Here is a 26,625-nt window from a genome sequence, read left to right on the forward strand (position 1 = left end):
CCCCTGTTGTCAAGATAGGATTAAAGGCATGAGTAGGTTGAGCTGGAACAGCACCATACGTCATCTCTAAAACACTCCATTTGATGTTTTGAGCTACCAACACCTTCGCTCAAGGAGAACCAAGGTTGGTTGATATAGTAAGGATCAACACTATAGAGAAAAGCCGTGTATCTGCCGTCTGGGTCCCCAAAGTGATTGATAATGCCAGCAGCAGGGAGCGCCAACTGTCTAATCTGATGTTCTTCATCAGTAGCCGAAGGGTCTTTGGACATCGCAAAATTGAGGGCGTCGAGCATTCCAGTGCCAGCCGTGGTTTTCCGGTCCCATCCTGGAGGATCAAAGCCCATCCAATCCCCGATGCGAGCGTTGATTGACACTATTAATGTCCTTTAATCAGACAGTCACTTCTTGGCAAGATATTTCTGCTAGCTTACCTGGCTAATCCTCTAATCACTGCCCCGCAGTCTCCATGGAAAGACCCAACAGTTCACCTTGCTTGGTGCCTTCTAACAGAGTCCCAATCCTTGTAATGGGCTCGTTTTTATTACAAACTGATCGTGAATAGCTGAATAACAATATATATCTTCTTCTTATGTTCAGCTTGCACCATTACATAGGAGTATATCCTGCAGCAAGGCAGCAAATGTGTTAACACAGACAGGTCAAGTAACGGAGATGTGTCGTGTGTCAACTGCATACTGTACTTTGCATGATGTGTTGGTATGTATACTCGTAATTATTTAACTTCTGAAATTGCCGTCATATCCCCCGCAAGTCATCTTTATGTGGGGCCAGGGCCAGTCTCTACTTCCTTCCTTGACTTGCCGCCCTCCCCGGACAAGCTGTCAGCCGACTGTTGCGCACTCTGTGGGATTCATGGGTAGTCAGCTTTCGCTTCACACACCTGACCACAAGATACTACAGCGATACGACACTGACCTTGAATGCAGACCCGCTGACACCGCCTTCAGACTTCTCTCCGGGGGCAGCTCCAGGTTTGTTTCCAGAAGCAGCTGTAAATCTAGTTAGCGATTGCTGGCCCATGATTATAATTATAGAGCTTTGTCAGAACGTGGAAAACTTACCAGGGCGTTGATCTGCCTGAGTCATTTGAGAGACATCCTTTGGGAGCATGGGGTCAGGCTTGTTACTACTGGGAGATTGGGTTCCGGACATGTTGTATGCTTGGACTGTTTTTTTCGTTTGAGAATTAAGAAAGTGCAGTCGTTTCATCTAGAAAAGAAAGAGGGAGTGTTAAGGCAAGAGAACCCCTTATATAATGTAACGTTTTGCTGTCGTCAGAGGTCAGAGCGGAGTAAGCTCGACGATATTGACTATCCTTATTGGCTTCCATTTTGGAGTGACGATGATGATGATGCAAGACGAAGACGAACTTACATGACGTCACATGAAGTCCAAGTACTATATCGGACCTTGCCGAGCCGTCACTTGTTGCCACCACCCCCAAATCAACCAGCAAATGCTCACACTGCCTCACGCGACGAAGTTGCGTGCAACTCATCACTCTTGGCTGTCTTCATCTTAGTTCTTATTCGGCATCCCTATTAGACATCTCCCAATCTCTCAATGCCCGCACGGTTTCATTAGTGTTTTCATTGGATTGACATGGGTAGCTGGTGGATGCAAGAAAGAAAAGGATTACTCATAGGGTTCATATTAACAAGGGCCGCTAATAACTGTCAGAGGGGCAAAGCTTACTTCGTGATGAGCTAAAAGGTTTGCAGAGGAGCCCGCGAACAATCGCAGAAAACTCATTGCCCAACCTAGTATGGGGTTCTATTATGCAGCAGGGATGTTAAGTCACTTCTTTAAGAGCTTAGTTCAATAGTCCTGGCCAAGGAACCCAATTGGGTTCGGTCGTATCGATGGGTTTGTGAATTGTGGTGCATAACTGCCGTCATGCGGTCTTCATTGATTGCCTCATTCATCTAACAATAATTTAGGCACCAGAGGGCCGCCCTGTAAGGAAAAGCGATGCACCGAACTGCAGTAATAAATAAACGCATGATAGTCACCAGCCGAACTGTCCGATCTGATAAGACGAGTTTATTTCCGCCTCTTCATGCGCTCTTTCGTTCATCGGTCATCATCTATCCTGATCACCACAACCCCGCACATCAGTTACATCGGTTATAACTATTGAATAGTAGGCATTGAGCAATGGAATTCAAGGCGGATTGTTGTAATATTATCTCTTCATATCATGCATTTTACTGGGCGCTTGGCATGTAATCATTAAAGATATACTGTACTGCATATCGAACGTTAAGCTCTGTAGGGCGAAAAATAGTCCCAGTCCTCTTCCACCCATTTCAGCATGTACTCTTCTACGCTGCCGGGCTCGTCATCATATTCCTCAACCACATCGCCGGTTTCCCCAGCCTCTGTCGTTACGGGGGTACCGCTGTTCTCAGGCTCAAAGACTCTTACTCGTTTCGCAACCGCCTTTGGCCCCTCCTCAAACTCTTGCAGATCTAGCTCGCCTTCACCCTGTGCCATCCGCGCAGCTTGCGCATCCTCCTCATCTTCCACTTCAGCCAGAGCCCTCGCTAGCTCCCGCTCTTCTCCCGCACGAGGTCTTGTAACCTCTACATCTTCAGCCACCGGAGTCCCTTCGACCTGAATGTCTATAATACCCTCCCCACTTTTCTCCACAACCCCTGAGACATCTGTAATGCCTGGTACGTCCCCAAACATATCTTTCCATCCCACTCTTCCCCACCAATCATTATTGAAACCACCTTCTTGGATGACCATTTTATCCAAGAGCCTTTTCTGCTCCGCCTTTCTCAACATGTTTTCTTCCACTGTGTGACTGCTGACAAAGCGATAGATATGGACTTCCCTTGTCTGACCAATTCGATGCGCCCGATCCATACATTGTCTGTCCATTGAGGGATTCCAGTCGGAGTCGTAGAAAAAGACAGTGTCTGCACCTGTAAGGTTGATGCCTACCCCACCGGATCGACTCGAGGCAATGAATACGAAGATGCGGGAATCGGAATTGAATCTTTCTGTCAAGACTTGTCGGTCCTCGATCTTTGTGCTGCCATCAAGTCGGAGATATCGATGACCGTTGTGTGACAGGAACATTTCGAGGATATCGAGAACGCGAGTCATCTGAGTGAAAATCAACACCCTATGTCCTTCAGATTTGAGGTCACGCAGCATCTCGAAGAGTTTTTGCAGTTTACCGCAATCATACTGAAGAAGACTGGCGTCAGGAAAGGCAATTTGGAGCTTGACCGACGATCGATGGAGAGTGTCGAAGGCTGGATCTGTCAGGGCAGGGTGGGAAATGGGTTCTAATCCGGGAAGAGCATAAGTAGCGAGATTACGGGCGACTGCATTGGGAGGTATGACAGCAAAGCGGTCAATAACATCCTCTAAAGACTTGGCTCTTTCGGGCAGTGAGGTGATGAATTTGGCTGCGGGTGGAGTAAAATCGGCAAACGTCTCTTCTCGCCGAGATTGAACGTCTTGCGGAAGCAAGAAGTTTGGAAGGTTGCCAAGTAAAGACAAAAAGGTTGAGCCGTAGATGGGAGATATCCCGCATCTTTGTCGATTAGTTGCTCGGATACTTTCCCAGCGTCTTTTACTAAATTCTTCTTCAGCCCAGACGCGATACTTGAGCCAAAGTTCTACACTCCTAGTGTCTTTGGGTGGCGGTGCCGAGAGCTTCCCCCGTCTTAATGGCGAGGCAGCATAAGGTAGTTTGTCCGAGGCGTCATATGTTTGTCTTGCTCTAGCTACCCATCCAGACATTGCTTCGTTATGGGCTACTCCGAAACCTATTGCAAGGGCATCGATCCTTCTTTCATCCTCTTCCGCCAACAGCCGCTTTCTAATGAGGATATCGCTCGGCTCAAAGTCCCTTGCCACGTTATCCATAGCAAAACTCGTTTTTACAGGCCTCATCTCGAAGAGATCGGGGTGATTGCATACCTTTCTCAATTGCATAAGGGTATTCATTACACCGAGGTAACCCCCGGTAGTGAGTGCCTCGTGAGTGGAGGCACGAGACATGAACTCATCATACAGGAAACGCTGACGCTTAGACAGGCGACAATAGACGACATGCTCGAATTTCCCTGGAAGTTGTGTTTCGACCTCGGATTTGAGTCGACGAAGAATGAAAGGCCTGAGAAGAGTATGGAGTTTGGCAACAGTTTCCAAGGTTTCTTCATCCATGGCATCGCCTGTTTCGATGGCTTTGTCCATAGGGTCTGATGAAAACCATTAGCCATCATGATCTGAACTGCTCGGGGTACTGCTTACTAGAGAACCATTCCATAAATTCTTTGTGATTGGCAAAACCGACGACTGCTGTCGCATCTGCTCCAATTCCGCCAGGCATCAGAAAGTAAAGAAGACTCCATAGCTCCATAAGATTATTTTGAAGTGGTGTCCCTGTCAGGAGCAGTCGTCTTTGTGCTTTAAAACCCAAGAGTGTTTGCCATCTTTGACTTCTGAAGTTCTTGATGTTATGCGCTTCGTCCAATATCATATAACACCAGTTTTTTCTTCTGAAGATGTGCTGATCCGCAAGGACAATCTGGTATGACGTTATGCAAACTTGCCAGGTATTTTCGGTGTGCCATCCCACACGCTTCTCTTTGCGTTCTTTCTGGTTTCCGTAATAGGTGAGTACCTTCATACCAGGCAGGAACTTTTTGAACTCCATCTCCCAATTGAGAATAACGGAGGTAGGAACGATGATAAGGTGTTGACCCCAAACGCCTTTATCACAAGCAAGGTGACCTAGAAGAGCGATTGTCTGGATAGTTTTGCTAATGCACCGATTAGCAAGTTCTTTAGCCAAGAAAAAGATAATCGCTTACCCAAGGCCCATTTCATCGGCCAGAATCCCGTTCATGTTGTTAGACCAAAGGCTTGCAAGCCATTCTAAGCCTGCCTGTTGATAAGGCCTAAGTGTTCCTCTCAACAGGAAGGGTTGTCGAACTCGGGGGCCAATATCCCCCTCCTTATCTTGACGGTCATCCCAATCTACATTATCTTCCTTAGCGCCTTCTTCTTCCTCATCTTCATCTTCATCATATTCCTCTTCACTGTCATATTCGTGTCCATCTTCCTCTTCCTGCCCCACCTTTGAGTCATCATTATCTTCGTCACCCATTGTTTCTTCCTCTACAATGACGAGGCCATCCCCATTCTGGTGAACATCAGCCTCTACCTTTTCCACGATCTCCACTTTCTTAATTCTCTTTTTGCCAACTAAATGTTGAGGTTCCGAGTCGTCCGGAGTCCAGATCTCCTTCTTTCGACGCTGTCGCTTACCGCTGATGATTAGCTGCTCAGGCACGCGAGGCTCAGGAAGAGCTGTGTCTGTGAGAGACTGGTCCGTCTGATTCGCCGGTTGTGCCAAGCTCAGTTTTGTTGATGGAAGGGTCTCAGAAACAGTTGAAGTTGGCGCAGCCTGTTCGCGCCCCTTGCTTTCGCTCTGTTCTGGTTCACCATTGACTGCACCCTCACCTTCAGGTACTGGATAACCATATCTTCTTAGCAAAACCTCGATAGGAAGATCCGCATCGGCTAATAGACCCTCATCTTCGCTATCGCGATTCCCTTCGCCACTCTCTCTCCCCGCGCTGTCTGCCTCTTCCATTTCCAGATCCAGCTCCTCATCCTGATCATCCTGATTACTATCTTCCAGTCGAGCTTTAAACTCAGGGTCGTTGATGTCAGGATCAGGATCAGATGAAAGCGAAAGGGTAGATAATTTGACTTTGCGTGTGCGTGGTTGGGAGCATGTTTTAGGGGACTGACGGACAAGGATTGGCATTGTCGCAGGACACGAGGCATCAGAAACTTCGGCGCTTGAGGACTCCAAAAGAGCAAAATTTCCAATGTTGGCAGTTGATGACACTGGATTATGTGGCTCCTCTAATCTGTTTACATCATCGGAGCCGTCGAAGGCAGCCTGTACCGCCGTCTCTTTGGGCTCTTCACCGTCATTCTTATTGTCCGTAAGTTGTTCAGTGTCAGAGCTCCCTCGATCTTCCTCAGCAAAGCGGCCTGTCGACATTGGATCTTCGTTGAGGACATCATCTGATATAAGAAATCGCAGATCCTGATTATGCTCAGACATACTGTTCTCGTCACTTTCAGTGTCGGAAGCATCACTTTCGTCTTCCTTATGTGAAGTATCTTCTTCTCCCTGTTGCTCGTCATCATCATCATGCACGTCAACATCTTCCTCATCGTCACCGATTACAGGTTCGGGAGATATAGAGGTGAGTGGTAGTAAGGTGTTAGTTTCGTCATCCCCCTCGCTATCATCTGTGTTATCAGATGTGCTATCTTCGCCCTCTTCTTCCCCGCTGTCATTTGAACCCTGAATTTGGGCTTCGAGAAGACCGGTACTTCGCTGCAAGATGTTCTGAAGATGCTCTTTGCCGAGGCGATCTTGTTCTTGCTTTTGGGCCTCCAGGATCTTAGCCCTCACGACCTGTATTTACGATATGGCTGATCAGCAACCATTTTTACAGGGACATTGGGATGCCTCACCTTGACTGCCAACGCCCATCGCTTCCTCAACGACTTAATTATCTCTTTCCCCATCCTCCTCCTTTCTTTTTCCTCCGCAAGTCGTTCTCTTTCTTCCTTGCCTTCAATATTTTCCCAATACGCCTGGACCATTCTTGCCACCTTTTTACACGTTACCGGCTTTGATTTTGCCACATTAAGCATGGCATTACGAACCTGGACCATATGCGCTATCAATGTATCATGATAATCAGTTTTACGGGGTGGTATCCTGATGATCTTGGCATGGGAATTTGATGTAGTGGTAGTAGAGAACAAGTTCGATCCATCCTCCTCGTCAACTAAGCGTTGGAGTCGACCATGGCTCTTCAGATACATGACACGGGCCAAAAGATAGCCTTCTTTCTTGGCGCGGGCTTCAAGCGTTTTCATTTCCGGCGGAGGCCCTGTATCGTTGATATTAACGTAGGATTCTATTATGGGAGTGATATCGCCGCCGTATTTGGGAGCAGGAGGTCGTTGAGAAGGATCCGTGTAGCGGATGGTACGCGGACCCACAATTCTCTTCCTTATACGATGAGGGGCTGGGGGGAAAGGAAGGTGCGCGAAGGTTGGGAGAGGTACCGGTGTCGATAGTGGAGATGGAGAAGCTAATCGCTCTAATGTAGGCGCTTCAACCACCGGTGATGCACTTTCGCTCGAAACGGCGCTGGCTCTTTTGGCAGTCCGTAGCTTCTTCGATGTAGGTAAATCAGGCAATGATATTCGTCCTCGTCTTTTAGCTTTGCCACCATGAGTAGCCTGCGAATCCAAGCCGACTTCCTCATTTTGATCGATTTGCGGCAAAGGCGCACCCATTGTGGCCCGCCGAGAACCTCTACTCCTTTTATCAGGAACAGGTGGTGGAAGCATGTCGGTAGTGACGTCGCCAACTTTCCTCTTTCCTCCTTTGGTGTGAAGTGCACCTTCAGCCGGGGAAGGAATCAAAGATTGTTCAGCGAGCCCTTTCCCCTTTCCTTTGGTCTTTGCATGTAGTTCGTCACCGACTCTTTCCTTTCCTTTCGTTGAGGGCGCAAAAGCGGGGGGTTTCGCGACAGGAGCTACCACATGAGCAAGCAATTCAGACTGCTCATGTGCCTTTCGACGAGTTGTGCGAGACGGCAAGGAAGACCTCGGCCGCGAAGGGCCTGCTTGTGAAGAAGCGCTGATAGCGGGCTCATCAGGTAAGAGGTTGAGAAGATTGTGTTTACTGTCCTTCCACTTTGTGACGATGAGCAAGACAGGTCACCACGCATGGTTTTCGAAATAGCTTACCTGTAAGAAAACCGGTGAATTATCCAGCTTCGCTTGCTGCATACACCAATGAGAGAGCCTCTGATTATTCGGTTGAGTGACGTACCTCTGGGTTCCAGCCTTCCAACAGCGTCACGAATCTTTCCAGATGAAACTTTTCTCGGATCAACCCATCATGACTTTCAACCACTTCTTTGAGCTCTCTCTCCTTTTCTGTAATTCGTTTTTCTCGCCTGACAATCACAGCCTCTTGTCTAAGACCTTGGCTAATAGCCTCCATGCCTTTGCTCTGAGTCGCATGCCCGTTTGGATGAGTTGTAGACGGGATGCCCATAGAAGGACTCGACAACGAAGGTCGAGCACGAAGACTTCGAGATCGACGCTCTTCCAAAGCTGTAGACACGAACGGCGTATCGGTAATGACTGTTTTCACTTGATTTGTAGTTGTCGGCAACCGAGACGACGCTGCTAATTGTGACGATTCATTGCTCATGGCGAATTACCTCCACTTCACGCGAATGGCTAAGTTTTGATGTCACGCAAGAGGCATAGATCGAGTTGTGGGCTGTCTCGAGAGCGGAAAAAAAAAGGAGTATCGTATCAGCACGTAGTATATGGGCAGAAAATACCACAGGGTGTCTAGGTGATTTCTGGAGATGAAAGTATGGAAATCAAGAGCGCCGGAAGAGATATGTTTTAGCTAAGAGCGCGAACGAGAGCGAAGCAACACTTCCTTTCCTGATTTAATTCCGAGCGTGGCAGCGACAGGTGTCCCAATCCACACCGAGTGTTGTTGTCATCAGAGATTCGCGCAGGAGCCATACGTACGCTGCCCTATACTGAAAGTGCTCGCTATCTATCAGTAGTCTATGCGGCAAGGCCCAGGAGTAGATCATCATAGCCATGGCCCAACCTGAAGATCTAATTTCTACACCTACCCCAACTACCAGAAAAGCAGCTGAGGCGGCAGCTTCAAATCAGCATGCCCTCGTAAATCTCATTCGTCTTGTCAAGTCTCTGGAGATCAAACTCGCGGAAAGCGAAGAAGACGAGTATTTGAACATTTACATAATTAGAAAGGATTGGGAGGTGAGTGCACCTATATATATATAACCCAGAGTCTCGCACTGAACACTCTGCAGACGGTTTTATATGCTCGCGTCCTGCTTGACACTCTTAAGCAAGGCAATGAACAGTCAGTTCAGATGGTAGCTACATCAGGGCACTCCATTGATGACTGTTAATTAGAACTTCTTCGACTACATCCACATTGTCAGGTCTCGAAAAGTCCCTTAATCACATACAATCAGCGTACCATTCCCGCCTAGCTTCGCCGCTTCCAACTTCACGCCTCAACCCTGCTCTGATAGCTTTACCCAGGTCACCTTCATCCACGATTCCTTATGACAGCCGTATTCCAAGTCCGCCTCTGACCACTACTACTCAGTTTCCAATACCATCCAATCAGACCGCATCAAAGAATGTGCGCCGACGTCGCGCACAGTTAGAAGACTACCTTGCCAAACGCAGTCGTGAAGACACCTTCGGCGAGGGGACTGGACTGCTGACTATTAAACCCATTCATGATTCTGAAGATGCTAGTTCTAAACCATCGGAAGCGCGCGATGAACTTTTGGGCGATGCGATACCGGGAAGCGCTCTCGGAGCGGTGCAAGTCCATGAAGAACTCAGCGGACAGTTGGCTGATGTGAGTTATCTGCTTAACATCGTCGGAGCTTATGGAATTCCCTTCAGATGTCGCAGCGACTTAAGCTCAACGCGATTCATTTTTCAAATTCTCTGGAGAATGAAAAACATTTGATACAGAATTCACAAGATGTTTTGGAAAGTGGGTGTTGTTCCCGTGATATCTCCTCCACTTGGAGCGTATATCACTTATTGAAACTTTGTAGAGAACCTTTCGGCCACCAAAACAAGCAAAAAACATCTCTCCACTGTGTCTAAGAAAGGCAGAAGCACAACGTATCTGACTTTGGGGATTATTCTACTAGTCATGATCGTTTTTATTTGGACCTACCTCCTCATACGCTTCACTTAGCGACCTTTTATTGTAATATGCATAATTACGTAGGTCATAAATGGTTGATAGGCATTGTATTCCTTGATAGACCAGACTTGTTCATAAAGAACAACCGAGTAGAGTTGGTACACCCTCGCATTAAGTACGTAGGTGACCTAGACGCGAAAATTGGTTCCGTCAATATTACTCTCTCTTCTGCCGTTTCTGCGTTTTTGTTTTGGGAAGCAGCTGTCATCTCGTTGGTGATCATTCGTTTGTTCATTCAGTTTTGCTACATACTTTATACAATCTGGTGTTGAAACATCGTATTTCTCTTTCTTAAACGCTCTGCTTATCTAGATCATCTCAACCTACAAACCGAACCGTCATTTTCAGAAAAATCTACCATGCAAAATAAACCAGAACAAGATCGAAATCAAGAAGCCACGGTATACCTGGTAAGCACATCTATCAGCTCCCACGAGGTGCCCGCTCATCCATTACGTGCGTAGGGTAACTTAGATGAAAGATGCACGGATGCGTTAATATGGGAGCTGATGTTGTGAGTTGAATGATGGTTTCCCGTTTGAATCTCACTAACGTCCATTAAGACAAGCGGGCCCAGTGTGTACGTTCTTTTTGTTGCTCTTCCCTGGATGCCGGCTCCTCTGAGATATATAAGCTAATGTTCAACAGCCAACGTTTTCCTTCCTAAAGACAGAATCTCCCAAGCTCATCAAGGATTTGGTTTCTGTGAATTCATGTCTGAAGCAGATGCCGAATATGCTGTCAAGATCATGAACCAGATAAAATTGTATGGGAAACCCATCAGAGTCAACAAAGCATCGTACGATAAGAAGCAGGTGGATGTTGGGGCCAATCTTTTCGTGGGAAATTTGGATCCGAACGTGGACGAGCAGACATTGTACGATACTTTCAGCACCTTTGGAACTTTGGCAGAGCAGCCCAAGGTTGGTTCCTTTCTTTTTCACGTAAAATGAGTCTATCTAACGTATCGATCAGATTGCACGAGACCCTACGACAGGTCTGTCCAAAGGTCATGCCTTCATTGCCTACAATGACTTTGAAGCTGCCGATCTGGCGATTGAGAATATGAACGGACAATTCTTTGGAGGCAAACAGATTACCGCACAATACGCATTCAAGAAGGACGGCAAGGGAGAAAGGCATGGTAGCCAAGCGGAGAGGCTGTTGGCCGCCCAGGCCAAGTGAGTATTCGTTTTTATAATTACATATCCAGGCATTGACAAACAATCGCTGCAGAAAGAGACAGCTGTTGCCTGCCACTGGAGGTCCAGCACTTCCGTATCAAGGTATGTAGTTATCTTGGTCAGCTAGCCTCAACTGATGTCTTCTCAGGTCAATATGCCAACGCTTTGGTTGTTAACTCTGTTCCCGCAGCCCCTTCAGGTATGCCTACTTATCCCCCGCCGCCCCCGCCTGGTATGCCCGTTTACCAAGCACCTGCACCTGACGCGGGATATGCCGGTTATCCTGGTGCTCCTGCAGGCTATGCACCCCCGCCACCTGCTGGCTTCCCTGTGGCGCAGTATCAAATGCCTGTGGCTGCACCAGGACAGGCTCCTCCGGCCCCTCCGCCTATAAGAATGGGTTTCCAAGGATAATGGAACACGTGAAACAGTGATGGAAATGCAGAGATTGTCTGAATGCTATACATAGTGATGAAGTATGAGATGTGATGCGATCATAGAATCAGTCTTGATCCGCCTGCTATTCTGCTAACGTCAAAGTAATACGAGGATTGGGCCACCCCTCCGACCGCTTCAGCCTAACTCGGACTTCTTCCCCCATCTTCCAAAATTTCCCAGCAGGATGCTCCATTTTCGCAACATGGATACCTAAACTCTCAACCGCTACTGTTGTCCATTCTCCAAAAACTGAACTTTCAGACACGCCAGCAATTCTTGCGATCATCTCACCCCTGACGTCAACGAGCCCCTCTTCCTCCTTGACGGATCTCCCTGGGACTGGCCATCCATTAGGCGACTGGAAATGTTTATTAATCACCTGTGTTTTCCAAAATAGTTCCGCGTTGACTCCTGCCCTCTTAGCCCGCTTTGATCCTTCGTCGCTTCTCTGCGCCAAGGTCACAATTTCCTCCTTCTTAAGGCTTTTGGCCAATTTCCCTGTCTCACCGCGGTCTTTCGCAAGCGCAGCCTTGATTTGCCAATGCACAAGCATATCATCAAATCTTCTCAGGGGTGAGGTTGCACGCACATAACCTCCGCCAGGGGCATCAAAGCCCATAATCCAGTGTGCGGAGGGTTTGAGACTGACAAATGCTGACGAACGGTACCACCCAGGTTCCGCCATCACATAAGGGTCGATGATACCCATACCAGGTATACGAAGAGAAAGCCATTGATCTAGAGTCGAGTTCGTGGCGACAGGTTTTGGGGCAGTACTGCCTCTGTATATCATGGGGATGTTGCGCTCTGAGCAGAAGGACGCCGCCAATCTACCAGCCAAAATCATGAATTCGGCGACCATCGTCGCGGATGTGAGGGTTGCGGGAGAAGACGAGACGCAGTAATCAACTGATAAAGAGCCAGAGAAAAGTTGGGGACATGAGGGTATGTTGGGAAGGGCAAAAACATCAGGGTTAGGTGGGGCTTGTTGATTGAGGATCCGGACTGAAGAAGACGGCCAAGTCCAATCAAATCCAGCAGTGGCATAGCGCTTGGCACGGATATTCTTGGCTAGTTCATAAAGCTTCTGCAAATCTTCAATATCTGAAGAGATTACCTCAGATTTGACAGGCTCATCAAAACTTTGTGGACCGCCAAATGGACGATATGATTTCACAGGAGTAAGTCCGAGAGCTCGGTCGACCGAGGAATAGGTGACTACCCGAGGCTTCTTGATCCATCCCAAATTGACCTTCGTGTCATGAACTTCGCCATCCTTGCCTACTCTGGCCGAAAAGGTTATTACACCTTGTCTCCCTTCATCTCTCTGCACACTGGCTCCCAGAGATAGTTCCCTCATGATCACGTCTGATGGGAACAAGGGGGAGTTTCCTTCGGGCAAATATAGGGAAGATCCCATGACAGAAGCTCGCTTTGCCAAAGGATGGGCAGGAGGGATATACCTCGTGGGGTCAGCCACGTGTACATGGACCCAAACGTCTTCCGAGTTTAATATTCGCTCCAGAGCAATGCCATCATCCAATTCAGATGCAGTGGCATCATCAATCACATAGACTTTTTGGTCAGAGTAATCTATTCTTAGATGATCCAATTCATTGCCCTGGAGGAATTCGCCTTCACCCTTGATATCGCCGCTGGTAGAAGCCTTGGCTAGAGCCTTCATGTTCGATTCCGCCACTCTAGAGGTCTCCAAGCTGTCCCAGGGAAGGATCATACCCATCTTCTGTAACAAAATGGTAATTGTTCCTCGGTCGACGACTTCTTCCGGATCGGGAGTGATCAACCTTGCAATGGCGATGGCGAGAGACAAGAAGGGCGACGTTTGGGTGGAACGAGTTTCGGCGACAGCACCGAAGAGGGTGTAGATCATGTCAAGGTCCGTTGAGGACCAGCTGGGAAGACCGTTCGTATATGGTTTAAGAGGGTCACCTTCGGTCTCTGTGTAGATTTTTTCAGATAAAGCAATGACAGCTTTAGCTCTGTCCACGAATGAACGCAATGGTTCAGCGTCGTCTCCATTCGACTTGTGTGCCTCAACCCATCGCTGAACCCGCTCAATTCGTTGTCTCTCGGCCTTGCTGCGAACTATAAATGTCCCAGTAGCCCACATATCTCCTTCGTCGCTGACAAACATATCAGGACGTCCCATAAGAAGAACGTGGGCAGCGTATGCAGGTAAGGTATTTGGCTTTATTTGAATAGGTGGAGACTGGGATTCTGTTCCGCTTGAAGGGTTGAGGATGTACTCCGCGGCCTCTACAGCGGTGATGGTCGTCCGCTCGCTGTCGTTTTCCGACGCCCATTTCTCCCATACACCTTCCGCGCCGCCAATGAGACCTTTGTCAAACGTCCCTCCTCGAAGTTTGCCGCACATCCTCTCAGTTTCCCTTTGCACCCTCCTGAGCATCAATGCAACCTTTCTCCTTGCCTCCATCATCTCTGGAGTGGTGGACGTTGTCTCACTTGCCAAACCGGAGCTGCTTTCCGATTGGGCCCAAGCTTGAAGTAGTTCAGGTGACCAACAAGCCTCTGTAAGTGATGGAGGCATGAGAGATATGGGCATAATGAACTGCACGTCGTGGGCTGACACTGGCCAGATTTCACCAGACGATCGAAGGAGGAGAAAACGAGGGCGTTCGCCTATAAGGATGGAGGCCAGGATTAAGCCCAAGGAGACCTGACCGGATCTGCGAACAATCAGTACAAGTATATCTATGCTGGACACCATTACTTACCTTCGGCATTCTACTACGCGTCCAATCTCTAATCCAGCACTACTCCCGTCTCCTTCAATAGACCCCCAATCCAACCCTACCTCAGCATCTACATCATTGACAAAATATGCCCTTCGGTCATTGCTCTGGCCTTCTGCAACCTCAAACTTGACTCGGGCTGGTTTTTCGGACTTCAAGCTGGTCGGTGCTCTTGATGTGGACAAGAGCGTGGCGTCGGCAGCAAGAGTGTCCAGTATCTCTCTGGCCTTCAGTTGCGGTTGCTTAGTCGAAGAGCCTACTCTGGTGCGGCGAGCATCGCATGAGCGAGAGGTGGATGCAAAGGCTCTACGAGCAAAGCTTGACGAGATCGCTGATCTTGCCGGCAAGAGGGCCATCTTGTTTCGCAGTAAGAGTGTAGAACCAAATATTTTAGTACAGAAGCCTCGAAGCCTTGATAATTTTGCAGTGCCAACCGCTCCAGTGTTGCTTCTTGTGCCCGCGCCGAAATATCTGCTGGGTCTACAAATCTGATGCCATCGTAACTTAAAGGGGCATTTGATTTATTTTCCCATAAAATCACAAAATTCCCTGTCCAAAATAAGGCCTATTTAATTAATGACAGTCTCAAGCGCTCCTTTATGCGTCACCCACCAGCTAGCTCTCTTCTGCTCTCGGTCAACCGTCCTCTACGTCTACCACACTTTTGCTCAACACGCCATGTCGTTCTTTCACGTTGTATTTGTGGCTTTCGTCATTGCGGCCATTGGAGCTGCTGGATGGTTTGTGACTCCCAAAGGAAAGAACCAAACGTGAGCTTCTCGGTGTACTCGCTACAGGACATCGACATTGATACACTCTATAGATTACTTCGAACGAGCTTGCTGCTGACTCTGACATGCTGCTACCTCATGTAAGTCGATTTAAGGACCTAAATAAACTCTATGAAGTTGATTAAATTATAGGTGGGCTATCACATACCTATGTCAATTGCACCCCCTCATCAGTAGGTTCCCGCCTGTTTATGTTATGTTAAAGAAAAGGGCCATGCTGATGCTATGACATGTCCAGCACCTCGTCGTTCAGATTTGCGAATGGAGTATTAGATTTCGACTTGTCCGATAATGCATTGTTGTACAGATCTACCGCTTCCTGTATCACGACGCTACCCCATCTCCAAACGTATTTCTCCACGACTTTTTTCCATCAATCTCGACCATGGGTGTTTCCGAAAATTGCACCGATGACAATCTGTTTGCCATCATTAGTTGCCCGTGAAAGATGACGCTTGGGGAGTTTGTGCGTTTTGAAGGCTGTCGGGTTTTGTAGAGACGGGACTCATATTTCGGACAGAACCGAAGTTCATATAATGCTTGGACTGGGCAACTGACCATGCCCATGGCAAGGAACCGATGACGAGAACTAAGAACAAACATATAGGTAAGAGAGGGAGTACTAAACGATTGATCAGCTTTGACCACTGTTCACAACAATATACCTACAATATGTCAACGTTCCCAGCCTGAATTCCAACCCAACCTCCCAAGCTTGTATATCGTCCCACTGTTCCCGCGCCTTACTCACGTCTCTCAACTCCATCATCGCACCCCCTGCTACCCCCAAAGCGCTCAGGACCGTACAGAAAAATGCCGGATGTGGGCCGTTGCCCCACTTGAAGCTCGCTACGCTCTTTCCCTTATCATCCGCCCCGTCTTCATGTACTAGCGGTCTTACGGAATCAATATCCCTGGGATAATCTGGCCGATGGGGTACAGCTTCAAGATGAGACTTTTGCCTTAAAAGAGCGAGGCGCGGTAGATGCCACGATATTAGGCCCACAATAAATATCAGCACGGATATGAGAGTGAGAATCCCAGATAGTAAGAGAAGTATTGGTGAAAAGGGGGACGGTGGGAGAACAATAAGTGCCTTCCCGAGGGAAAGGGGCAAGAAAGCTGCATCTGAAAGCAGAGTGAGACAAAAATAGGCAGATCATAAGCGTACTTACGATAAGCCGCTTCCCCCGAAGAAGTACACATAATTGACTCGTTGGCCTTCATCCTTGAGCAGATACCTAGCGATCAAAACCGTGTAAGTGATTGTTTCTGCGTCGAATAAATGTCCTCACGTAAAGCTCCAACGAAGATACTCGGTCCATTGATGCCCAACCATTCTTCCAGCCTCACGTTCCCTGACTGTACAATGGTTTTGGTAGCGTTTACGATGTCGTTCCCAGGACTCGTTTCCTCCAACTCCTGTTTGATGTCCCTGATGGCTGCCACGGCAGAGGCCCTCAACGGTGACAATGATGATGATGTCGAGTTTACTGGCAGGCTACCGGCTGTGACTTTTCTTGCGTGACCGATGGGTTGAATAGAAAAGAAGGTCGTCTCATGATGCTTCACCGTAGGCAGAAGGAGGGAAATTAGGGTGAGTATAAGTGCGAAAACGAGTAAAGGTGGGATCAAGCATTTTGTAATAAGGATAATGAAACGGGGAAGAGACGCTTTCTTCCACTCCAACAGGACGTCTTGCTGGTCTTCTGTATGATGTAGCTCTGGGAGTGTTGGGCTAAATGGGAGCATGCGAGACAAGCTGACCACTCTCATCGTTTAATTAGCTGTGATGAAAAGCCACACGCTGTTTTTGAGAGTCGATAATGATTAATTTAAGAAAACGCGAGAATCACAGCGCATGTGAACATAGGTTCATCCCTCTGATTAACATCACTTCGGCCAGACCTCATCTCCGTCACGCTGTCTAAGGGTAAATTGATATCGGTGATGTCTCTTCTGTGCTTCTTTTCCATAGGGAGGGAGATCCTTTGTCGTAACTTCAGATCCTTTGTCGTAACTTCATGTTATGGCTCTACATTGTAATGGCCACAGTAGTAGACTGCATCTCCTGAATGGCCAAGATCTCATCTGTCGATCCTACGCTAGCGAAATCTTCGCCAAAGTCTGATACGCTGCACGGAAGGCACAAATAAAAAGATCGTTCATCTGCATCTAGGATAATCCTTTCCCTCGCGCCATATCAATATCACTTGCGTATAGTCTACAAATGCTCCTGCTACATGACGCTGAGCACTACTGTTATCATACGCAGAATACTGAAGGGCATCAAATACACCGCCTTTTAGAGTCCGGATTTGTCGGCAATCGACCTTGCTTTATCAACGCTCTTCCCACAAGTCCCACACGCCAATGTACCTATGAGTAATATTCTGCAGGCTGGGGATCGGTCGTATTTGTGTTGTACACTTGAGGACGGTAAGTCAGTGCCCCGCTGGCTGTTCCATTCTGAGCTTGGACAGTACATATGTCAAGGAAATCCTACAAGGGACAGTGAGCAAATGTACAAAGACCTCTGGCAGTGAAGGGATTCCCTTCATTCCCGCGATAACACCCACATTGATGTTCTGAACGATAAGACTCGGTGTCGTTGCACAGGTTGAGCATGTAGAAGCAGATGCAGAAATGGTCGAATTGCCCAATGCAGCAGTACTGGCCGTTTGCCCTTGGCACAAGCATGCGACAAATTGGTTGTTATAAATGTAGTCATCCTGGTTGGTAGTGACTATTAAAACCGCTGGTTGGTCAGCATTTGCTTGATACTTGTTGGATAAAAATTGATCTTCCTGTTTGGCGATCCATCTATCATGCCTCCTGTGTTGTCTGCAGAATTCTCTTGGCAAGGGTGTACTCACATCTATCAGCATATTCCCACCGACAGTACAGCATGACAACCGCCCAATCCGTGCATGCTGACATACAGGTGTCCGCATCAGTAGCTCTGATGATGTCTAAGCCGAGAAGAACCAGCCAGAAAGTGAGAGTGAGCAGCCGAGTTAAGGAGGTCATTTTATTGGCGCAGAAATTAGTTGGCTCGAGCAGGAATACGGTGAGAAGAATGTTCGCATGATGAGGGATGTTCGTGGTATTATAATGTGACACATGGGTACAAATTATTATGCGCAGATGAGATGTAAAAGGAATCGCTATGTATAGAACTGGAATCTATTGATAATATAACGAAGCGCAGTATAGCAGGAATGCCGAAGAAGGCCGTGGCAACAACAAGTAGGGTGGGACAAAAATGGCGTGCACAGTCGAAAATAAATTTCCATCAATTTCTCCAGCACGTTCAGAAGGACAAATAAATAAATAATAGGCCCGTCCGCCTCGCCTTTTTCCTATCGTTCTTTCATCTTGATCAGGTCTACAACACGGTTTTGGGAGGCCTTCGTGCAGCTGCCGAGGTCTTCTCAAAAGGGAATTTACAGGTCCTCAGAAGGTCGGCAAGGCCTATGATAAAAGTGTAACCGAACATTGCCAAGGCCTTGCCGTCATATTCCGATGCGAACACAGGCCTTTGCTGCCGCAGCGCAGGACATCTCCAGCGGAAGCCACCTCTATTACAGCGCAGCTCCTCTATTACCCATGATACGAACATACGACGTGCCTAACTGAATGATTACTGCAAGCAACACTTCTTCACCACACACTACCTATGAAACTCGGCGATACATGATGACAACTTTTACCCACTACGATGAAGGATGATCTTTTCTTATTAGAAAGTAGTAAAGGCCAGTAAAGCAGCACAAGCTCATCCTGGTAGAGGATGGGGAGGCATAGTTTTGCTGTCTTGCTGATGCCACTTTGAAGAGTAATGGATGACTTTAATATTGATACTCATAAGGCTGCGGTTCAGTGATATTCGTGTGGTAACCTTGAGGCCTGTAATGCAAAGCATCGGCTGCTGTTCCATTCTGTGCCTGCACGGTGCATAATTGGAGGAGATCCTAGACCGATTCCGAAACAGGTTAAGCCACCACCAGCGCTTGCTTCTGACTTGATACGATTATGCTTACTCTCAGATCTCTCTTCACTAACCCTGGAGTAGTATGGCAGTTCAAGCAGACACCGACAGATGCAGAGATGGTATTGTTGCCTATACTCCCAGCTGCAGTTTCCCCTCTGCAAAGACAGCCAACGAATTTGTTGTTGTAATTATAATTATGTTGGTTATGCTTGACTGTTCTTGCACATCAGTTGAATCGTCAAATGCAAGAGCGCCTACTTACATCGGTTTATATACTCCCATCGGCAGTGTTCTATCACACGAGACCAATTTGTGCAGGCCATCACACATTGTTCTTGTGAAGCGTCTGCCAATGATACCGCAAGAGTAAGGAATATGGCTATGAGAAAGGGCACGAAGCAGATGAGTGAACGGAGCATTCGTTGAAGCGCGGTGTCTGCGGCGTTGAGGTGTTTGTGTACTACGTAGTAAGCAGCGTTTTCGTGACATACATGCATCTAATTGTGTCCTATATAACCGCAGCCCAATGAAGAATGCCCAGCCGTGAAGGTTGCTGGCCATTTGGCACTGAATGAGAAGATTGAGGGAAGATCTAGAAAACGCGATCGAGCAAGAGCTGAGATCTCGTTCGTTCGATCCTTCGACGACAACGCTGAGTTTAGGGTGAAAATGAGGAACAGGGATGGGCCATTGGATATGCCGTTGAAATAACAAACAAAGGTGCATTTTGAAATGGAGAAATAGCCAAGGACTTAGCAAAACGTCAGCAGACTCTTAGTGTGATCGTGGCATTGCTGCACCCAACAAAACGTCTGTCTACTTCGTACTTATCGCAAATCTATCTATTATATATCGTTCAATCAAGACGCAGTTCAAGCTCTATCGCCATATACTATCGATGTCCTTTTCATTGTTCATCAATTGCTTGGGTCCCTTTCACCATCTATAAAGCCGTGACGCCAAAGAAGAATGCCATCAAGAGTGTGCCCATCCAACATAACAATGTCGCCTTTGCCAAAGTCTGGACACCTTTTCCAACCACCGCATCCTTCGATGTATCCTCCGCCGTCTCATACCCCTGAGGTCGAAAGATAGTAGCATTGAAAGATGTACCATTTGCCGATTGGATTGAGCATAGTCGGAGAAAGTCCTGTGTTGAGAAATCAAGCAGTGAGCAGCAAGCGACGGAAGCGAGCAAAAGTATCTGTTATCTACCTGAAGATTCTCCTGGATCAGTGCAGGTGTCGTCTGGCAGCTCTCGCAGATTCCAGCAGATCCCGTGATTGTTTCGTTCCCCAGTGTACCAGCATAAGTCTGTCCTTCACAAAGACAACCAATAAAGTCGTTCATGTAAGTTAAATTGAATTGCTGCACCGCTGCACAGAACGGTCAGCGACGTTCTTCTTTCATCATCATACCCTGACCCTCCATGTTTCTAATTTGTCACTCACTGGTTTCCTTATATTGTCCCCTACAGTAGCCTAACACCACTGACCAATCTGAACAAGCTGAAAGGCATTGTTTATCTTCGTCCGTCGCAATCACCCCACTGAAGAAGAAGAAGAAGGCGCCGATCAAGAAAATGCCGGTTGCCGCCCTGAACATTTAATTGGTTTCGTTATGGTTTGGACAGCTACGTTTACGAACTAATGATACTGAGATTCCTGCTTGAGAGTCCCTTCTTGGTATATCCTATATGCATTTATGAGCTTTGCCATACCTTTGCACTTTGATCCCAAGCAAGAAGCTAGCGGGCAAAGAGAACACAACACGCGGTAACGAGTCGTCGTTTGATAGGTAGTAGGAGACTTCCGTTCATCAAATGAGGAAGCGTACGGCATCTTCTTGAATCTTGACAGTCCTTTATTATTGCGCAGCAGCATTTATGATGTAAGGAGGAAAATCTTGGTATATGTAGCTATCCACTGCCAAATCAAACCTAGAACAATATTGCTTTGGCAACAGATATCAATCAACGTTCTGACGGTGGGTGATGATTGGTGTTTATGTATAGTATCGGTTTTAAATGTGATGTTGATTCAGAATGGAACTGCCGGCATCCGTGATTCGAGGCTTCAAGAGCATGTTTATAGATACTACAGCCATGCATGGAAAGATGTAAAAACTCCATTATTCTTTTCTTAATTGCATTGCAAGCAACACACTCAAGCCGCCATCATGCACATCAGACTCTGACAAATGGCTTGCCCTTCCGAACTCTCCTCAGAATGTAAATATATGAGCGCCGGATTCCTTCCCCATCAATCAGCCTCAATCTTCAACTAGCAAAATAGAAGGAAGAAACTTACCACACCGATAACGACCATCTTGCCATCGAAAGCAGACGAGCGATATGGCCTCTTTTGATCCAACAAGATCTTTGCTCTGACTTCCTTATACATCAATTTCGACTGCAAGAGCTCATCATAAAATATGCGCTTCGTCCAAAGTCTTTTATCCTGAATCTCCGAGGTACTGTGTTCAATCAAATTGTTGTCCATCTGGGCGACAGGGACAGGGTTCACTAGCGGACATTTGATGACGCGCGGTTTCTCACGTTTGGCACCGCTTTCAGGGGGAGAAGGTGATGTGGATGAAGAGGCAGTGGATAATGAAGCTTTGTCGAGAGATAAATATGGATGTTGAAGACCTCCCAAGACTTGACGTGGACGTCCAGGATGATCATGGAAAGTGTGTCGAGAGTAATCCCGCAAGGTCATCCAGTATTGCCTCATGAGCTGCCCATCCTTCTTCCTCACCAAGGGCTTTGCATCTGGCACAGGCTCAACCATGACCGCTCGTGTACCCCAAGCCGTTACGATATTGCGATGGTTGAAACGTATGCTGACCCCGGAATCCCAAGATTTCCAGGGAACAACATGTGGATTTTCCCACTTGTAAGTGGATTTGGTTTGTTTCGGAGATATAATTGTAGCTCTTTTGCTGATTCTCTTTGATCTGCTCTTTTTGGACTTGTACCGGCTCGGCTCATCTTCCTCAGTTTCCCACCCATCATCCTGCCCAGAACGAAGGAACAGCTCAAATGCCTCTATTAACTGATCTCTCCATGTCTTTTTGTTGAGCTTCGCACCGAGAGCTAACAGTTTGATATCTATACCCTTTGTTTTCGCCATGTGCCATTGCATCGCTTCGATAGTCTTTCCAAGAAGGGTCGTAATGTCGATTATGCCCTTACATCTGACAACATTTGGCGCACCAAGACCATCACTGGTATCACCAGACAAGGTAAAGGGTATAACACCCAATCGCTCGCCCTGCAAGAGCGCAGGATCAACCGAGAAGCTGTCAAAGGCGAGGCGAACTGGATGGAAGTCAGTATCGACATGTAAAGAATCCATGATAGAATCTAGAGGGGTTTCGTAAACACCCAAAGGGGTTGTATTCAAAGTAGGAAGTTGAAGGGAAGCGAGAGGCATGCAAAACGGAATTTCGTCCCAGTCCCAGGTATATGCTTCATCAATTTCGGAGCCTGGGCCGAAATGTGTTATATAGCTGCGCTTGAACGGCCGAGTACCTCGTTCTGTGGGTAAGGGAGCGTGTGTGTCGATGCTGTACACCGTCTCCAAGGGCGGGGGAACAGCCTCTGAAACGCCCTGAAAGGTGTCCTCCTCAGAATCATAATCAATATCATCGTAGACACTGGCAGGCTTGGGCCTCTGCGGGGTGGAAGCCGAAAGACAACTTGGGCGACCTCCGGATGCACAGGAATCCAATTCCCTGTTATGAAGCACCATCAGCTCGTCTTCAGGCTTCTTGACAAGGTCCCTCATAACAGAAGAAAGAATAAAGGGGCCCAAGAAGCGGAAATCTTCGCACACAGGGACGTCGGGCGTAGGAGAAAGTTTCTACCACATGTCAGTTTTTGTCTCGAAGGAAAACGGTACAGACTTACACCAATAGACACACCCGCTTTCCAGTCCCAAAGGCCTACAAAATTTTGCCTTGTCGTGTCTGCAGAAACCAGAAGTAAACCAACTTTACCACCTGGGCCCAGTTGAAGCTCAATATGGTGCATATGGTGCTTTGCTGGGACAAGAACTTCAACATATGGCAGCTTGGCCTCTGGGTGGGGAATCGGTGGTTGAAAGATACCATCAGATTGTTGAGGTGTGCCGACCGGCGGAATGAGACTGTAAAAGTAGATTCGATGGGCTACCTTGAGTGTAGAGTTGTAGGAAATTTCGTCACATGGTGGGTGGTTGCTATGGTAATCTGAGTGTCGTGGAGAGAAAAGAAAAGAGAAGGTACCTACACAGCGTAGGCGACAGCCACGACATTGTCTTCTACACACATGGTAGCACTGTCGATTGGCGCACCGAAGTTCATTTTCCATTTCCATACACCTTGCGCCTTCTTCCCACCTCTTGACTCTCCATCAAATTCGTAGGCGTTTCTGATCCTCCAAACAGACCATCCATCCCAGAGATAGTTCGAATCGGGGGCATTTGGAAATACGATCTCCCTATTAATGCGCTCTGTTACGAGGATGTGGTTAAGTTGAACTTGAGCTATTTCAGCATTGGGAAAGTGTAAGCACCTGATCTCTGACGGGCAGAGATTGGATAGGCGCTTTTCTTGTTCAATAAGAAGACCGAGCTCTTCGGCAGAGTTTGTGAGTCGGCTGGGGGCCGACGATTGGGTATGAGGGGAAACGGAATGATAGGACTTTCGATAACGAAGCTGGAGCTGGGAAGAAGAAGTAAATACTGAGTTTACGTATTTGTTAACCTGTGTAGTGTCAGCTTGTAGACTGGGCTGAGAGGAGAAAGAGCACTAACGCGTAGAAGAGCGGGGATATGTTGTATGGCGAGGTTGTTAAATATGCCGAGGAGGATGTCTGCGTGTCCTGACTCTGTGAATATTGCTGTGAGGGCGCTGCGGGGGCGTTTGTCGCTGTGGAATAGCATGGAGGGCAATTTGGGGGATGAAAGAAAGCAAAAAGACAACATGCGAGTGCCTGACGAACTTGCCCTCATTATTACACCGTCCAACTTCAGATTCATTCTTTCTGAATGATGAGGAGAACCAAAGTCGGCGACTTCCGCCATGTGAATACCATCGCCGATACCATCGATTTACATTTTCTGATTTCCGCTCATCAGCCGCTGTCTCAACGTAAGTTGCAACGTATCACTCATTATTCCTCCTTCTTCTCGTTCACTCACCATGACAGCTGCTCTTCCCGTCGACATATGGTCCCACATCCTTTCATATTGCATAGAAGTACCACCTACACCAGGGGCCCATGTTCCCCAACCAACTCTTGTCAACGCCCTGCGCGTTAGCTCGGTAAGTAGCAGTTTTAAGTTGCGCAATCGAATACCAGATTAACAAGTTTTTCCAGACACTGTTCCTCGCTGCCGCACCCCATTTGTACTCTCAAGCTACTGTCTCTGACCCAGGCAGCTTTCTTCTTGGGTTGGACAGACCTACTTCTGTTTTTCCCTCGTCCTTTATCACGAGTCAACAAATGGACTATGAGTATCTCAAATGGGGCCACAAGAAAATTCCTCTACTTCGTCATCTTCAGAAAGTCACATTTTTTCGCCCTTTTATTAGTGGCTATGACTCTGTCGTTTCTCCTGAATCCACAGGTTCTGAAGCCACCTTTGCTTCTTTAGGTTATGCCAACCAAATGCTCAGCCATCTACTCTTCACGGAAACCACTCATGTATCGCCAAAGTTCGAAACACTATCCATCCTGGACCCTCCAGAGCTCCCTGTGTACCCTCAGACGGTACCTCCATTTGCCCAATTCATACAGCTTTTCATCCGTTACTTCCAGCCAAGGTCGGTATGCGTTCAGAATGCCGATATTCTCATACCATCCCAAAAGGTCAAATTGCAAGATCTATATTTACCCGAAAATGTGATCATCCATGCCGACCTAGACTGGAAGCTCACCGTCATTTGGGGAACCACCAATAGGATTTGTTTCTTCAAATCAAAAATCGCGGAGGAAGGTAACCTTGACCTAGGAGCCTTGACTATAGCGGATCCTACTGAAGGGAACGGTCAGGCGATGGAAGCAGCTGTCGATATCAGAAGCGATGATGATGGGGGATGGGAAGACATTGACGGAATCTCGGGTGCATCATCTGGTCTCACATCGCAGCGGGCGCAAAACACTCCGTCCAATACTGCTCTCCACAATCAGTCAAACGAACTCTATCTTGGTGCTTTTGATCCAGAGGACCTGGAAGACGATTATTATGACGAGTATGACTGGGACGACGAGCTTGACGCAGATGATGACTTTGGAGGGATTTATGATGATGGCGTTGGCCTGCCCAGTCGTATGAGCGACTTTGATGGGGATGACGAGGTTGCTGCGGTTCTTCCGGGTGGTTTTTCTGAAGAAGAGGTCATAAGCACCCTTGCCGATTGTCTTAGCCGATCATTCAAACATTGTCGCATCAACAATAGAAAAGGTGGCGGAAAATCAATACAACGGACCATCTTCGAGTTCTACGGTCTAGAGCAGTTCCTGTCGGTGGATACGCTGGTATATCGGAATCCAGATATCTACGGACAAGACACCGAAGACCAAATTCTGCAAAAGGCTATGGACAGGATCAGGGAAATGGTACAGCAACATGTCGAACAGATGCTGGCGGGTGTTGGACAATTACCCGTCATCAAATTCTTGCGCGCGAATGAAGCGTCAGATTGTGAAGGATGTGGTAGGAAGATGGCGGAGTGTCGGATTAATAAACCTGAAGATTAGGTCAAAATGATGAATATATGTCTCTTGAGTGATCAGGATCTCCTAGCTTTTCATTAGGGTGTAATGGAAAGGGCAAATCAACCCGACATCTGGATGCGGCCATTCCTGTATATAATCGTGAAACTTTGGACCATACCAAACTACCGTCTAACGATCAGGTTGCAACGTTGACATTACTCCACAAGCAAATGCAATTACAGTCTGTACGTGGAAAGGTGTACCCTTATTATTTGATACAAGTCGGATTACATGATCCATCCTTAAGAGGGCATGCCACCACCACTGCACCAACGAAACGGCTATGCCACCGAAGCCCATGGATATTATTAAAGCTAGTTTTGAGAATTCTACATGAAGATCAACAGGTATAACTTCTGTCTTCTTATTCGCATAATACGACGGCTCCTGCACTTTTACAGATACCTCAGCGCCCAGAAATATGCATCATAACGTCCATCATCTCTAAACCAAACAGCAAAAAGAGCATTTAATGCCATTTGATTGGACATAAAAACACGGTGCCTGCTTTCTGTCTTTTGTTTGTTGTATGGAAACATACGGTAAGTACGTAGCAGGGGATGACGGATGATGATGGCGCGGCTCAAATGGTTAAAATTGGGCCATCGGAGCGGTCTTGGCTATAATCTTCACCGCGCAAAGGACCCTTAAAACGCTATGTTTCAGGTTTTGACCTCGCAAGTGCAGGGCCCCCGAAAGGAACAGGGTAAGTGTCCCGTTCTCGTTGTCCTCTAGCCTCGTATTGGGCTGTTGACTGAGGCTCCAAATGTAGTGTGTTCACTCTAGTGC

General features: G+C 47.5%; 12 protein-coding genes across 12 annotated transcripts; 4 read left to right on the top strand and 8 right to left on the bottom strand.

The window, feature by feature from the left end:
• Positions 1 to 636: 636 nt before the first annotated feature.
• On the bottom strand, positions 637 to 1,340 carry CNL04580 (expressed protein). The gene is made up of 3 exons (XM_568219.2): positions 1,086 to 1,340; positions 940 to 1,013; positions 637 to 865 (listed from the first exon to the last, which is right to left on the bottom strand). Exons 1-3 carry the CDS (start codon positions 1,231 to 1,233, stop codon positions 782 to 784), a joined length of 306 nt encoding a protein of 101 aa, XP_568219.2. The 5' UTR covers positions 1,234 to 1,340; the 3' UTR covers positions 637 to 781.
• An 823-nt stretch (positions 1,341 to 2,163) lies between these two features.
• On the bottom strand, positions 2,164 to 8,484 carry CNL04590 (conserved hypothetical protein). Its single transcript, XM_024658155.1, has 6 exons — positions 7,928 to 8,484; positions 7,843 to 7,878; positions 6,550 to 7,788; positions 4,863 to 6,490; positions 4,300 to 4,811; positions 2,164 to 4,247 (listed from the first exon to the last, which is right to left on the bottom strand). Exons 1-6 carry the CDS (start codon positions 8,312 to 8,314, stop codon positions 2,287 to 2,289), a joined length of 5,763 nt encoding a protein of 1,920 aa, XP_024513830.1. The 5' UTR covers positions 8,315 to 8,484; the 3' UTR covers positions 2,164 to 2,286.
• A 161-nt stretch (positions 8,485 to 8,645) lies between these two features.
• Positions 8,646 to 10,060, top strand: CNL04600 (expressed protein). The gene is made up of 5 exons (XM_568214.2): positions 8,646 to 8,910; positions 8,964 to 9,016; positions 9,070 to 9,529; positions 9,577 to 9,670; positions 9,735 to 10,060. Exons 1-5 carry the CDS (start codon positions 8,725 to 8,727, stop codon positions 9,878 to 9,880), a joined length of 939 nt encoding a protein of 312 aa, XP_568214.1. The 5' UTR covers positions 8,646 to 8,724; the 3' UTR covers positions 9,881 to 10,060.
• A 54-nt stretch (positions 10,061 to 10,114) lies between these two features.
• CNL04610 (conserved hypothetical protein) lies at positions 10,115 to 11,576 on the top strand. Its single transcript, XM_568215.2, has 7 exons — positions 10,115 to 10,299; positions 10,354 to 10,403; positions 10,453 to 10,469; positions 10,538 to 10,812; positions 10,865 to 11,070; positions 11,126 to 11,175; positions 11,222 to 11,576. The coding sequence occupies exons 1-7, from the start codon at positions 10,249 to 10,251 to the stop codon at positions 11,485 to 11,487; spliced, it is 915 nt and encodes a 304-aa protein (XP_568215.1). The 5' UTR covers positions 10,115 to 10,248; the 3' UTR covers positions 11,488 to 11,576.
• On the bottom strand, positions 11,528 to 14,766 carry CNL04620 (exoribonuclease II, putative). The gene is made up of 2 exons (XM_568006.2): positions 14,268 to 14,766; positions 11,528 to 14,219 (listed from the first exon to the last, which is right to left on the bottom strand). The coding sequence occupies exons 1-2, from the start codon at positions 14,639 to 14,641 to the stop codon at positions 11,594 to 11,596; spliced, it is 3,000 nt and encodes a 999-aa protein (XP_568006.1). The 5' UTR covers positions 14,642 to 14,766; the 3' UTR covers positions 11,528 to 11,593.
• A 127-nt stretch (positions 14,767 to 14,893) lies between these two features.
• Positions 14,894 to 15,657, top strand: CNL04630 (hypothetical protein). The gene is made up of 4 exons (XM_024658156.1): positions 14,894 to 15,055; positions 15,109 to 15,156; positions 15,209 to 15,249; positions 15,315 to 15,657. Exons 1-4 carry the CDS (start codon positions 14,964 to 14,966, stop codon positions 15,347 to 15,349), a joined length of 216 nt encoding a protein of 71 aa, XP_024513831.1. The 5' UTR covers positions 14,894 to 14,963; the 3' UTR covers positions 15,350 to 15,657.
• On the bottom strand, positions 15,348 to 16,921 carry CNL04640 (expressed protein). The gene is made up of 4 exons (XM_568218.2): positions 16,372 to 16,921; positions 16,252 to 16,317; positions 15,746 to 16,204; positions 15,348 to 15,698 (listed from the first exon to the last, which is right to left on the bottom strand). The coding sequence occupies exons 1-4, from the start codon at positions 16,850 to 16,852 to the stop codon at positions 15,508 to 15,510; spliced, it is 1,197 nt and encodes a 398-aa protein (XP_568218.1). The 5' UTR covers positions 16,853 to 16,921; the 3' UTR covers positions 15,348 to 15,507.
• Positions 16,922 to 17,128: 207 nt separating this feature from the next.
• On the bottom strand, positions 17,129 to 18,352 carry CNL04643 (hypothetical protein). Its single transcript, XM_024658824.1, has 3 exons — positions 17,953 to 18,352; positions 17,656 to 17,822; positions 17,129 to 17,578 (listed from the first exon to the last, which is right to left on the bottom strand). Exons 1-3 carry the CDS (start codon positions 18,104 to 18,106, stop codon positions 17,456 to 17,458), a joined length of 444 nt encoding a protein of 147 aa, XP_024514657.1. The 5' UTR covers positions 18,107 to 18,352; the 3' UTR covers positions 17,129 to 17,455.
• A 411-nt stretch (positions 18,353 to 18,763) lies between these two features.
• CNL04645 (hypothetical protein) lies at positions 18,764 to 19,527 on the bottom strand. Its single transcript, XM_024658825.1, has 3 exons — positions 19,333 to 19,527; positions 19,120 to 19,283; positions 18,764 to 19,050 (listed from the first exon to the last, which is right to left on the bottom strand). The coding sequence occupies exons 1-3, from the start codon at positions 19,487 to 19,489 to the stop codon at positions 18,928 to 18,930; spliced, it is 444 nt and encodes a 147-aa protein (XP_024514658.1). The 5' UTR covers positions 19,490 to 19,527; the 3' UTR covers positions 18,764 to 18,927.
• A 298-nt stretch (positions 19,528 to 19,825) lies between these two features.
• On the bottom strand, positions 19,826 to 20,783 carry CNL04647 (hypothetical protein). The gene is made up of 3 exons (XM_024658826.1): positions 20,522 to 20,783; positions 20,286 to 20,446; positions 19,826 to 20,220 (listed from the first exon to the last, which is right to left on the bottom strand). The coding sequence occupies exons 1-3, from the start codon at positions 20,673 to 20,675 to the stop codon at positions 20,014 to 20,016; spliced, it is 522 nt and encodes a 173-aa protein (XP_024514659.1). The 5' UTR covers positions 20,676 to 20,783; the 3' UTR covers positions 19,826 to 20,013.
• Positions 20,784 to 21,169: 386 nt separating this feature from the next.
• Positions 21,170 to 24,057, bottom strand: CNL04650 (expressed protein). The gene is made up of 5 exons (XM_568008.2): positions 23,870 to 24,057; positions 23,344 to 23,819; positions 22,984 to 23,293; positions 21,380 to 22,936; positions 21,170 to 21,323 (listed from the first exon to the last, which is right to left on the bottom strand). Exons 1-5 carry the CDS (start codon positions 24,038 to 24,040, stop codon positions 21,294 to 21,296), a joined length of 2,544 nt encoding a protein of 847 aa, XP_568008.1. The 5' UTR covers positions 24,041 to 24,057; the 3' UTR covers positions 21,170 to 21,293.
• Positions 24,058 to 24,199: 142 nt separating this feature from the next.
• Positions 24,200 to 25,838, top strand: CNL04660 (expressed protein). The gene is made up of 2 exons (XM_568009.2): positions 24,200 to 24,380; positions 24,436 to 25,838. The coding sequence occupies exons 1-2, from the start codon at positions 24,258 to 24,260 to the stop codon at positions 25,816 to 25,818; spliced, it is 1,506 nt and encodes a 501-aa protein (XP_568009.1). The 5' UTR covers positions 24,200 to 24,257; the 3' UTR covers positions 25,819 to 25,838.
• Positions 25,839 to 26,625: the final 787 nt, after the last annotated feature.

This window comes from Cryptococcus neoformans (assembly GCF_000091045.1).
Source record: "Cryptococcus neoformans var. neoformans JEC21 chromosome 12 sequence".
In the NCBI taxonomy this organism is placed as follows: domain Eukaryota; kingdom Fungi; phylum Basidiomycota; class Tremellomycetes; order Tremellales; family Cryptococcaceae; genus Cryptococcus; species Cryptococcus deneoformans.